The sequence below is a fragment of the Schistocerca piceifrons genome, chromosome 5 (assembly GCF_021461385.2).
Source record: "Schistocerca piceifrons isolate TAMUIC-IGC-003096 chromosome 5, iqSchPice1.1, whole genome shotgun sequence".
Lineage (NCBI taxonomy): Eukaryota > Metazoa > Arthropoda > Insecta > Orthoptera > Acrididae > Schistocerca > Schistocerca piceifrons.
Window position 1 is genome coordinate 396,705,854 of NC_060142.1, and position 14,187 is coordinate 396,720,040.

At 39.5% G+C, this 14,187-nt stretch overlaps 1 protein-coding gene across 3 annotated transcripts in view; it reads left to right on the forward strand.

Moving 5' to 3' along the window:
- Positions 1–1,132, forward strand: part of LOC124799268 (RNA-binding protein 25) — a 196,125-nt gene extending 194,993 nt beyond the window's left edge. For all 3 annotated transcript variants that reach the window (XM_047262832.1, XM_047262833.1, XM_047262834.1), the window contains one exon: positions 729–1,132. In XM_047262832.1, the coding sequence (XP_047118788.1) occupies positions 729–821 (93 nt within the window). In that variant the 3' untranslated portion in view covers positions 822–1,132. The remainder of the gene's footprint in view (positions 1–728) is intronic.
- The last annotated feature ends 13,055 nt before the right edge of the window (positions 1,133–14,187 follow it).

The following is a 14,187-nucleotide window of genomic DNA, read 5'->3' on the forward strand; positions in this document are numbered from 1 at the left end:
AAAAAGTTTATTTTCTGGGTCATTATTAGCGCGCACGCACGCGCGCTCACACCCACGCACGCGCACACACACACACACACACACACACACACACACACACACACACACACACACACACACAGTTTCTACAGTTCATGAGATTGATTTAAAACATTGTAACAAAAATGTACTCTTTCAATCTCACTGGGGGGATGATGTCAAGACATTGAGACCAGGCTGTAATACCTGCCAGTCTCATTATGAGCAACTTTGTGAAGAAACTTTGAAATTTAAACCTGTTTATATTTTTGTAGGGAGTCAGATGATGGATTTTATCAAGTATTTGTCTTATAGAATGCAAAGTGAACAAGCGAAAATTCTTTTCACCAATAACAAAGGAATGACAATTGCTATGGGTGATACATTAGGCAATTTCCATATGGTTTGGTCTATCTTTGACCTGAATTTGTGTCTCATATTGTGAAACTGCAGTGAATCATAGTAGTTAATAAGGTGTAGCTATTTTTATTTATCTTTATATTAGTAAAATGGAAAGCATCACTCCTGACCCATGTACTTACTTTCTTAGCAAAATTTCTGATATTGTAACTAAAAGGAAAGAGTGATGACACAGGAGCAAACTGATATGTTCCAGGTAGTGTGTTTTCCCTTTGATACTAACATAGCATAATCTGTGTGTTTTCTGTACATATCAGCGTGTATTTTAATTAAGATTTTCTGATTGACAGGTTCTCGATGAAGAAGCGGAAGTGTTTGTTGTTAAAATGTGGCGGTTACTGATATATGAAATAGAAGCAAAGAAATTAGGACTTGTAAAATGAACATTTTAGACAATAAATTTGTACAAAGTGTATGTAGGAAGACTTCAGACAGTGAAGAAAAATGACATGAAAAACTAGTGCAGATTGAATTGAACAGTGACTGGTTCTGCCACTTGTGTTTTTTGGGTGATGACTGAATAATGTTTCTTGACTGTGGGGATTGTGCATTGGTACTTCCCCTAGGAACTGTGCCAACCCGACTGTGACATGTATATAAAAATGCTAATGTGGGTTGTATTTAAATTTTGTAATTTAATTTTTTCATTTTGATTCAAGATTGCACATTGTGATCAATATAGAAACTTTTGTAATTTTGTGTATTTATTTTATTTCAGTAAGTTTTATTAATACAGAACATCTTGTAATAAACAACCTTTTTTTTTTTAAAGTGCATACAAAGGTCAGTGCTTCGCCCTTTGCTTTTGTGTGCTAAGTTATCAACTTTTGATGACAATAACAAAAACGTGTTTGATAAAGCAGCATGACGATCCTGCTGGAAAACTCAGAATTCTTGGGGAATTACATTAACATGGAAAAATCAGGAAATCTCTACGAATTTCAGGAATTTCATAAAATCTTAGGGAATTCTTTGTTTTTAACCTAGCATTGAGATTGCATTTTACTGAATTTTATAAATCACAGATTTTAAAATATTTCGTGTTTTGAAGTATGTTAATTATATAAATATTATTCCATACAAATTATCACTGTTTAAAAACTGCGATCAAATTATCTCAGCTGAGAGGGAATAAAGTCATTATTGCGAGATGCTCCCTCTCCACTCACCATTAATTATCAGGAACTTATTATGATGCCATCTTTCTCCCCATGTCTGGAATTATCAGGGAAATACTTTTCAGTTTTCAGTAGCCACCCTGTAAATAGACATAAAATTTAAAGCTACTAATTGTTAAATAGTTCATTCAGCATTTCATGCAATTCTAGAAATGTAGATAATAGTGTATAATATGAAAAGTAATACCTCATAGCTTCATTTTGAATTATCAGAAAACTAGCTGTTTGTTTAACATTAGCATTCTAATATAAATGAGCATAATGTTTAAATCATTACACCAATCAAGCTGATTTATGATTTTGATTGGTAGTGTGACTGTTAGAGAAACAAGGCTGAAATGAAGAAAAGGGGAAAAAAGATGAAATAGGGACTACAAAATACTTATTTGCGTGTTTTATTTAATGAGAACTGAATTTCTTTCATGGCTGGGAAACAGCAACTAGCTAATTTAGCTCATGCCTACACTGTGTTTCATTTAAAATATCTCATTAGGTACCAGTGTCCAAATTTATTTTAGTCATGTTGCTGGTGCAGCTGTGGTGCTGCTAGAGGTCAGTTATTTTGGCATGTGAGTGTGGTTTTTTCCCCCAGGTATTCAGCTCTTTATTCCATACGTACCCTCTTTTTACATTTATATCATCACGCAAGGTGTATACGGCCCGGGAGATCCGGGAAAAACCCGGGAATTTTTTCATCCGGGAAAAACCCGGGAATTTTTTAGAATTCCGGGATTTTTCATTGTTTTAGATTTCAGTTAAAGTTTTGTGGGTTTGACGTACGTGTAAGATCTGATACGCTGACAAAGAACTTTGGTCCACTACTGCTGAATAATACTGCAGTAATGAAACATAAATCAGAGAATAACACCAAAATAAAAGTTTAGTTGCATAGAAAATGGGTAATTTACACAATGCACAGACCAGTTTGCCGACACCGAAAAGTGTCAAAGGATTTAGGTCGAAGATTATGCAGTACGTCCGTAACAACTAACGTGCATTCGATGTGCATGACGTCGCAATTGTTTTTCATTTTTAACAGATCACCAGAAAACATTAGGAATAGTGGCTTGAGATGCGTTACTTTCAAAGTAAATTTCCAGGCAAGATGATTTATGTTACGTGTGAGAATGTGCAGTGAATTTCTTAAATCACAGGATGTTATAACTCTCATTCAAAATGCAACACTTTGAGGATCAGCCATTTGAAAAATGTCGAGCCCAGAAGATAAGTCATTTATGCCACTATTTAAAATTTTACCGGCACATTTGTATTTAATATGACTTAACGTGTAACACACGCTAAAAAAGGACGGAGCTTCAAGTTAGTTTTCATATTTAATATTGTTCTTTCATAGATAAAAAATTATGCAATAGATGGCAAAAAGTGTAAGTGACCTTCAAAATAATGTGCATAATGTGTTACTGAGCAATGTCACAAGTCTCTTCATGCCAGAACACTTCGACTTTTCTACGCAACTGATAATCATTTTGGCACAATTTTAATTGCCACATTAGAGCTTGTTAGTAGGCCTACGGACTTCCTATCATTGTAGGACTAATAACAGTGGATGCCAATAGATGATGCAATTCTCGTTCATACATACACATCTTCTTACGAGTTAACCGGTGTAGAAAAGCACTTTACTGAGTTGAGCGAGCTCGGCTTACCTTTGTAACGTACGCGCCGCGGCCTGTCTTTCTCGTAGGCCTCGTGCTCTGAATAACTGCCGTCATTCGCTAGCGAGATCACGTGACATGAGCTATGACTGGCTGACAAAAGTGCATCGCTCAACGCAATCTCTATTTTAGAGCTTCGGAAGCTACCGTGCTGTAACTTGTGGAATTTATGTATATACTTTCGCAATACCAAAATAAACTCTGTGCATATTGTCTCGCATCAAACAACTTTCCAAAGGCATTGTTTTTCCTGGATTTCGTTTCCTAAAGTGCTGGGACGTACTCCGCCGGTATAAGACCTTTACGATTCAAAGGACTGATAGGTTTTACAGCTTCGAGGGAAAGTATACTGTTACTTAACACTGATGTATTTTCACCTGCTTTATACGTAATTTCATTCGGGAGAAATTGTGTTTTTAACTGGGAAATCCGAGAAAAATCCAGGAATTTTTTTTTCTTGTCCATGTAGACATCCTGTCACAGCACACAAAAGGCCATCAACAAGTTTTTCTCAGTCATTGCAGATAGTATTCATCTTGTGACTGATCTACAGGTGTGTGAAGTAATGTCCAAAACTTACTTGACTTTGAATTTTGTGTACACTGAAATACTGTTGTGTGTCCCCATACATCCTTCTTGCTACAGTGTATAATGGGGCTGTGAGCTGAGTGATTTTGTTAATAGGTGGAAAACATAGTTCCTTTGTTACGTTTCTGGTTTTGCAATTGCTGACCTGAAAGAGCAGACTCTCGTTGTGAAGTTTAGATTGGATTAGATTTACTTTCATTCCAATTGATCCGTAGTGAGGAGGTCCTCCAGGATGTGGAACATGTCAGAAAAACAACAATACATGACAAATATGTTCAGAAGTGGCTGTCTTCACTGGCGGTATCTTTCTGTGAAGAGGCCATAGAAAAAGTATATTTCCCATTTATGACAAACGTCATGGTGCAACTATGTAGAAAAATAGTGTAAGAAATGCTCGTTCTTATAAGCATAAAGTGTTCAGCTGTGTCTGTCTTCACTGGCGGTATCTTCCTATGAAGGGGCCATAGGAAAAGTATATTTCCCGTTTATGACAAACGTCATGGTGCAACTATGTAGAAAAATAGTGTAAGAAATGCTCGTTTTTATAAGCATAAATTTTGGTTTGGAAAAAAAATGTACAGCTTGTTATAGAAACCTTCTCATGTAAGAGTGCGTTTTTCAGGAGAATGAAAAAAACTAGATAATTCTTCATGCAGAGTCACAACGTGAATCTATGTATTGACATGAGATGTACATGTAGTTACATGGAATGTACATATTTTACACGAGTCTTGAATCTTTATTAAATATTCACTGCGGGGAGGCACATTGTTAAATTTGTCGGACATGAGGGGTTTCTGAAAAAAACGTAAATACATTTACGTGAATTAAACAATTTCATGTAAAAACCATCACCAAAAGTACTTATTTCATCGCAGCATTAAATCTGTCACTTTTCTTTATCCACATACGTGAGTCGGGACTATAAATTATTGTAGAATCGCTGAATTTCTTCAGAATGAGGTAGGTAACGTTTGAATTTTTTTTTAAATCTGCCAAATCGTTGCCATTTCAGATGAGAAAACTGGTTGTGATGGAAAATCTGAAAGTTGTTCGTCATCTGCAAGTCTGAAGGTATGTTCCTGCAGCCCACCAATGAACGTTCGAGTTTTCACCACATCAGGAGAAATTTTGCTGTAAGAGGATCTGATTAATTCTGTATACGACACTGGCAAGTACACTCTATCAGTCGTTTTCACGTTTCTCTTCACGACACTGAAGTCCCTGTCAGAAAGCAGGTAGCTGTGTCCGCTGATGGGGGAATACTGATGAATTGATTCAAATCTTCCTTTGGCTATCAGTATCAACACGAGCCGGATTACACAATGATTTTTGTTTTGACCAGCGCAGCCATCAGAGAAAATTTCGAATTGCCAGACATTTTTGGCAACATTTTCATTTATGTAACTTAAGATAAAGGAGCAATCTACATTGGTGCTCTTCTTAGTTGTTGCATTATATGTGTAGAATAGAGCCTTCCCAGATTTTAAATCATGTATACTGAAGACATTGTAAGTAAGCTGATGCAAATAGATTATATGTTAAATGGGAATAACTGGAAGCATCATATTTTGCATGTAATCAAAGCAAGTTCCGGCGACATCTTCAGAATCTCTGCACATTTTCTCTGAACGATCGATTGTCTTGTGGGACTCTCCAGCTCTTCTTTTATGAATTTATAGTTCGGATGCGGCAACACGCTTTGCATTGTCATTTAAGGTAGGCCTTCTTATTTCCACATTTAATTCTTCGTAGATACAACTTGAATAAATTTCGAACTGAAATTTTCATTAAAGTTTTCCTGGTAATAAAAATATATAACTTTCACTTCAGGATATCTCACATCTTTTTCACATAATGCTTTGAAACCAAGTATTTGTACTCTCTATTTGTGCAGTGTGATTCATGAATTAGAAAACTATTTATGTGATTGTCAACTAACAGCGTTACGTCAGCTGGATATTCATTTGCAGGCCAATGTTTCCCCCGCGTGTCTTTGGGGGACTTACCAGTGATTAGCAGATCTCTTAACCACCGCAGTCTGCCATCAGAAACACCACACACGGATATAACTGCAGACTTATAGACTTGAACAAGGGCGTCAGAGCTAGAGCGCCATTGTTTGTACGTGTGACCTTTGGATTTGTCCTTGACAGGTAAGCTGTTGTCGCCTGACGGTCTTTGACGTTTCGGTGCAATGTCACATACTTCTATGAGGCTCTGTAAATAACCATCTTGCTCATTTTTAGTGTCGAAACTTAAGAATTTGGAATATAATTCCATCATAACGTCCGAGCCAATTTTAGTAGTTATGCATTTTCATTTGCACCTTGAATTACAGATCAGTGCATTCATAAGATGAATAATAGTAACAGAATAACCAAAAAATAATAGTTTCACAGGCGTTGTTAATGCAAACAGTTAACCTGCAATCATAACCTTGTTCTTTAGGCTTAAGTGGTTCACCTTTATAGCTCAAATATACAGTTTTTAACTCTACTTTCTTTTATTCGTTCTTGTTTGTATATAACGCTTTTTCACTCCTTTCTTTCTTTTATTCAGACTGACTTCACCACTACAGGACGCCAATCACTTGCAACTGATGCACATAGCCTGAAACGTACATCAAGTAAAAATGCAGGAAGAAACCAGATGCAGTAGAATAACCTATAATATTGGCAACCTTATGTTTTGAATAAAAAGTCCTCATCTCCTGCGCATGAGGTGTTCCTTCATGAAATGAAAACTTCCACCAGCTACTGGAGCCACTGTTAATCGCTGAGATGAGGGGTTTCCACACAAATCGATGCATCTATACAAACCATCATATGATCTCAGTATCTCAATTTGCTTAAAAAGTGGACATGAGAGGTTTCTGCAACAAGCAGTTCAAATGTTTTCATGTATTTTTTCCAAGACAGTGCTTACTTTATGGACATGCCTCGTACAATGCTACCTGGCACTTGGTAGCTACCAAATATTCAAGGGTAAGGGAAAAATAATGGTAGCAGTCATAATCCACTTCCTTTAAATTCAGGTCATCTAGATCAGCGTTTCTCAACCTTTCAGTAATCGTGCCTCAATTTTCAGTCGTAAGTTTCATTGCCCCTCCCCCCTTCACTCATGCGATAACGATACACATGAGAGGCAGTCAAATGAAAACTGAACACCCACGACAGTGGGATCAGGCAGTGGTTCAATTCAAAAGTAATCACCACAAACATTAAGACATTTATCCCACTGGGAGACAAGGCAGTCCATTCCTGTTTCACAGGACGCGGTCGGTCGCTGGCGGATCCACAACCACACCCCCTCTTGCACTTCCTTGTCCGACTGAAACCGAAGTCTATGCATGTCTTAGGTCAGATCGTCAAAAATGTGAAAATCACACGGTGAAGGACCTGGGCTGTATGGTAGATGTTGCAGTGTTTCCCACCCAAACTGCTGAAGTAAAGCCTTTGTCAGATTGGCAGTTGTGGGGCCAGGTGTTACCGTGCAACAGAGTGATTCCGTCAGACGGCATTTCGATAGCGCGAGAGCAATCGGCAAAGCCAGCCGCGGAAACATTCCAAATCTCCCGCGCCAAAGAAGTCCAAAGCTGTTTACACAAGTGCCGGTGAAGGTCACGTTGACTTCCTCCTTTGACTCCGCTCCTCGTGGAGCCCCTAGAGCATGGAACCAAAATCAACGCACAGCGCTGGAAACAGCGACGCGCCTTAAAGTCAACACGCGCAGGAATCCTGTTGCACGATAACGCCTGCCAGTCAGACGAAGGCTACGCTTCAGCGATTTGGCTTGGAAACACTGAAGCATCTTCCGCACAGCCCGGATGCTTCACAGAGTGATTTTCATATCTTTGGCGAGCTGAAGAAAGACATGCATTGATGTCGGTTTCTGTCAGATGAGGAAGTGAAAGAGCGGGTGTGGTTAAGAATCGACCATTCCGTGCTCTCGTTATGGGAGGTTTTCATTCCACTGTTCTTTTACATACAGGTGCGCCTCACTTAAGACGTGACATCCCTTTTACTTCGTGAACTGTTCCATATCAGAATGAGATTTTCGGCAAAAGATAGTACGCTAAAGGACACGTATTTTGGTGTGCAATGAAGAGACCTAACTCTTCTATCGATCGAAATATTCAAGCAAATATTTTGGTGTGCAATGAAGAGACCTAACTCTTCTGTCGATCGAAATATTGAAGCAAGTATGGTTTTTTACTAGACTGATGTACTTTTTTAACGACGTCCGAAAGCGCTTGAAGAGACTATTACAATAACGCAATGCTTGTTAATTTTGGTGTTAAAACTTTTCGCAAAATAACCCGAGAAATATGGGGGGGCAAGGCGCCTTAGACCTGCAGCTACCCCGCTCGGCTAAATATCCATGCAAACAGAAATCCGACGACGCCAAATATGGCGACCTTGCGGGCCAATTAATACGGCCCTCTCCACCGATTCACCGACCAGTGTAAATGCGGTCTAATACCTCCCGTGCTTGAATTGCGTAATGCGCTGGGCAAACGTCATGCTGAAACCCCATACATTATCGAACGTTCAGGGAAACATCGTGCAGTAGTACCGTTAGTTTCTGTTCCAAAAACGTTCCACAGTTGCGTCCATTCAAGGCGCCTTCGATAAAATTCAAGCTAATGAGTTTGTTCCCCATGATTCCACACCATACGTTAACCAACCAAGGACGTTGATGGTCAACTTGTCGTAACCAATGAGGACTGTCTACGATTGCTACATTCATCGTCCACTTGCACGTCTGTTCTCCAAATGACAGGTAGGTTTGCAGGCAATGAACAGTGCGCGACTACTGTAATGTTTAGAGCCATCATCTGTTCTATGTCCTCACGACATAGGATTTTGTGCTACCCCCACCACGTCGTGTGTCGTTTCCGTTTTCGCACTGCCTGTTATGATACGTCGTAGATCGCTATACGGTCACGGTGGGGCGTCGAGTAGTTCCCTGTTCGTTATGTCGGAGGAATACAATGTTGCGAATGGGGTTTCCAAGTAGAAGTTATGAAGTAATGGCCTGTCCTATCCTTCCAGCATGGTGGAGTAGTACCACGTGCCATAGGATATTCAAGGACCATTGAGTAGCCTGTAGTAAATTACGATTGTGTACCCGTTTGTATTCCTCCGATTACAATGCCATCTGTGGCGAAACGAAGAAAATGCTTCAGACAAAACGTGTGTAGATTTTGCCGTAGAATCTTAATCTGGAATAGAAAACAGGGGTTCCCATTAAAGATTTCGAAGCTGCTCCCCTCAACCTACGCATGGTGTGGGGTGGCGGGTCGAGTGATGGTATCGTTGGATGACCCCCTGCGAGACAAACAAATTGGAACTACAACTGTTTTTTGATCCGATGTGTAGTTTTCGAGATATTTCAATATCTTAGGACGGGTGGTAGGGACAGAGCATCGAGTGACATTATACTGAGTGCACTATCCGAAAATTACCTCGAGCAATTAAACAGAGAACCGACTCGTGGAGATAACATCTTGGACCTACTGATAACAAACAGACCCGAACTTTTCGAATCTGTATGTACAGAACAGGGAATCAGTGATCATAAGGCCGTTGCAGCATCCCTGAATATGGAAGTAAATAGGAATATAAAAAAAGGGAGGAAGGTTTACCTGTTTAGCAAGAGTAATAGGAGGCAGATTTCAGACTACCTAACAGATGAAAACGAAAATTTCTGTTCCGACACTGACAATGTTAAGTGTTTATGGGAAAAGTTCAAGGCAATCGTAAAATGCGTTTTAGACAGGTACGTGCCGAGTAAAACTGTGAGGGACGGAAAACCCACCGTGGTTCAACAACAAAGTTAGGAAACTACTGAGAAAGCAAAGAGAGCTTCACTGCAAATTTAAACGCCGCCAAAACCTCTCAGACAAACAGAAGCTAAACGATGTCAAAGTTAGCGTAAGGCGGGCTGTGCGTGAAGCGTTCAGTGAATTCAAAAGTAAAATTCTATGTACCGACTTGACAGAAAATCCTAGGAAGTTCTGGTCTTACGTTAAAGCAGTAAGTGGATCGAAATAGCATATCCAGACACTCTGGGGTGATAATGGCATTGAAACAGAAGATGACACGCGTAAGGCTGAAATACTAAATACCTTTTTCCAAAGCTGTTTCACAGAGGAAGACCGCACTGCAGTTCCTTCTCTAAATCGTCGCACGAACGAGAAAATGGCTGACATCGAAATAAGTGTCCAAGGAATAGGAAAGCAACTGAAATCACTCAACAGAGGATAGTCCACTGGACCTGACGGGATACCAATTCGATTCTACACAGAGTACGCGAAAGAACTTGCCCCCTTCTAACAGCCGTGTACCGCAAGTCTCTAGAGGAACGGAAGGTTCCAAATGATTGGATAAGAGCATAGGCAGTTCCAGTTTTCAAGAAGGGTCGTCGAGCAGATGCGCAAAACTATAGGCCTATATCTCTGACATTGAACTGTTGTAGAATTTTAGAACATGTTTTTTGCTCGCGTATCATGTCATTTCTGGAAACCCAGAATCTACTCTGTAGGAATCAACATGGATTCCGGAACCAGCGATCGTGTAAGACCCCACTCGCTTTATTTGTTCATGAGACGCAGAAAATATTAGATACAGGCTCCCAGGTAGATACCATTTTCCTTGACTTCCGGAAGGCGTTCGATACAGTTCCGCACTGTCGCCTGATAAACAAAGTAAGAGCCCACGGAATACCAGACCAGCTGTGTGGCTAGATTGAAGAGTTTTTAGCAAACAGAACACAGCGTGTTCTCAATGGAGAGACGTCTACAGACGTTAAGGTAACCTCTTGCGTGCCACAGTGGAGTTTTATGGGACCATTGCTTCTCACAATATATATAAATGACCTACTAGATAGTGTCGGAAGTTCCATGCGGCTTTTCGAGGATGATGCCGTAGCATACAGAGAAGTTGCAGCATTAGAAAATTGTAGCGAAATGCAGGAAGATCTGCAGCGGATAAGCACTTGGTGCAGGGAGTGGCAACTGACTCTTAACATAGACAAATGTAATGTATTGCGAATACATAGAAGGATCCTTTATTGTATGATTATATGATAACGGAACAAATACTGGTAGCAGTTACTTCTGTAAAATATCTGGGAGTATGCGTACGGAACGATTAGAAGTGGAAATATCATATTGTTGGTAAGGCGGGTGCCACGTTGAGATTCATAGGGAGAGTCCTTAGAAAATATAGTCCATCAACAAAGGAGGTGGCTTACAAAACACCCGTTCGATCTATACTTGAGTATTGCTCATCAGTGTGGTATCCGTACCAGGTCGGGTTGACAGAGAAGATCCAAAGAATAGCGGCGCGTTTCGTCACAGGGTTATTTGGTAAGCGTGGTAGCGTTACAGAGATGTTTAGCAAACTCAAGTGGCAGACTCTGCAAGAGAGGCGCTCTGCATCGCGGTGTAGCTTGCTGGCCAGGTTTCGAGAGGGTTCGTGTCTGTATGAGGTATCGAATATATTGCTTCCCCCTACATATACCTACCGAGGAGATCACGAATGTAAAATTAGAGAGATTCGACGCGCACGGAGGCTTCCCGGCAGTCGTTCTTCCCGCGAACTATACGCGACTGGAACAGGAAAGGGAGGTAATGACAGTGGCACGTAAAGTACCCTCCACCACACACCGTTAGATGGCTTGCGGAGTATAAATGTAGATGTAGATGTAAAATGAACTTCCTGTGTAAAACAGTATATGTACAATATACATTTAGAATATATTTGTCTGGGAAAGACTTATTAAACAACCCAGCATGATAACTGGCTCTGAAGCAGACACACATTGGGTGCGCTTATAGCGATATAGAGATGTTTCATATATTATAATCTTGTGTGGTATTTGTGTTTTATTTTTACATTTGGCGTATTTTTATGTTTTAAAGTTGTAATCTTTGCAGATTTAATTATTTTATATTTTAAATTGTTTATACACAATTATTGTAACATTGTTGTAAATCTATACAGTAATGAGAAAGCGCAAAATTATTAGGGTAAAAAAAGATGCAGAACGCACATTGATTCTGCGCAGCGGGCACATCGGATGTTACATGATAGGAGATTGAAGGAAGAGAGACGACCGCCCCCCCCCCCCCCCCCCCTCCCTCTTTCCCTTGGTCGACCAACTTTACCCAAGCGCACGGACAATGGAGTTGGTTACAAGAGGTGTGAGGGAAACGGTGCTGATTACTATAGTGACACGTCGAGTGTTGGGCGCGCAGTCTGCTATTTCCTCAGCTCTTGTCTTCATGAGGAATTTTACTGTCGTAAATATGTACAGTTGTGTAGATGTGGAAAATGTCGGTGAACCGACAAACCGTTTTGAATTTTCTATGTACACAGTTCGATCAACCACAACACAACGCGGAAATTATGATAACCAGCGAAGAAATTACCTTTGTATCACAGTTATATGACTGGATTCAAGTTGCTATTGATGATGACATATTTACGGACTCACACTACATTAAGGTTTGAAGACGAAAGATCTTATTCTAGTTGAAGGACATGATGAAGAAGATTATGAAGAAACGGCAAAAGACGATAAAAGACATAACTTTACTAGATCTTGAGCATAAAAAGAAAGCTATTACGTTCTGGAGCTCTGGTAAAAACAAATCTGAAACTGCAAAACATAGATACAGAAAAGTCACAAAGAGAGATGATCTGCATAAATGAGAAGCACAAATTGCTGCAGGTGGGACGAGAAATGAAAAGTTATCAGGTATTTCCAAAAATGAAATTGATAAATTTCAAATTGATCTGGATAAATCAGTACTGATATATGATTTGGATATAAAGAGACGGGCTTTACAAGCGAGGGACGATGGTAATGGGATGATTTTTCACATTTGTTCAAGGCTTCCTCAAAATGGATTCATAATTTTATATAATATAATATAATTTAATTTAGTGTTAACGATGCTATGCGTTTTGCTATTAGTCACCTGTCGAAATGAAAAACAAAGTAGTGGGGAGGGGATTTCGAAAAAAATGACTTTTTCGACAAATCTGGGTGTACCGTTGTGACACACGTTAAAAACCATAGAACTTTTATTTCAAGCTTTTATGTTTATTATCGTTTCAACGGTAGTCATTCAGAGACATTAAACTCAATTTTTTTCAAGGGAGTGTTTCACCACCTTAAGGGTCATATGGGCACGCATAAAAAAAAAGTGTCGCATATTTTGCTCTTCTTCTTCTTCTGCGGCTCTACAACTCATGACGAGTCTTGGCCTCTTCAACTATCTCCTTCCATTTACCTCTGCCGCTTGCTTAGAATTTTCTAATTCCGTCTTCCCACTAGTTTTCGGTCGACAACGTCATCTCTGCCCACCTGGCTTTACCTGTGAGACCTTTTTTGGTACTTCTGTATCATTAATCCGTGTCACGTGTCCAGCCCACCTCAGCCTAGATGATTTCACAATTCTTTTAAAAGGCTGATTTTTGTAGATGGCGTACAACTCGTGGTCGTATCTCGTCCTCCATCTTTCCCTTTCGCAAACTGAAGAGTGTATTTCCAAAGTGACATATCTCCTTGAAATACGAAACTTGGGGAAATGTAAAATGTGATAGCAGCCACAAGAGTGATTGGAATTATATAACATTTTGTAAGTAACTCCATTGCTTAATTGTAAATAAATGTGCAAAAGTAAAAAAAAAAAAAAAATCCGGGGTGTAAATATTTCGAGAAAATACGCAACTTGTACTGGAGCTAAGTCACTTGGGAACGAAATGTCTTATAAAAGGAAAGTAAATGCTTCATTCCTGGTTTTTGTCGTGTCTGAATACAGTGTAGAGAAACAAAAAAGTATTGAACGATCAGACTAACATTGAAACACATTACTGACGGGAGTGTTTATTATTATCACTTTATTAAAGCCCGGAACAATAATAGGGGGAGTAACATTATTCGTTATTACATTGTAACACTTTGGAATAAAATATCATTGCAGGAGGGCCATCATGTACTGCAAGTTTTTCAAGAAGACGCCTTAGATCGTCCATCTTTTCCTTCTTCAAAGGAAGCTTGCTTAGGAACAAGACGAGACCACTTACTACCACGTTTTAATAGCCCATGTTTGCACCCCGGAAGTAGGTCGGAATAATGCACTTTACAAGTGACGGATTTTGAGGTGACCCTTATGAGCTTTATTTCAGACATTTTGAAATCTAATTGTGATTTAATACACAAATTGATTGCATTTTTCCAATTTGCCAGTAGTTGCCAAGACTATTAACTTTACCAACACTATTCAAAGT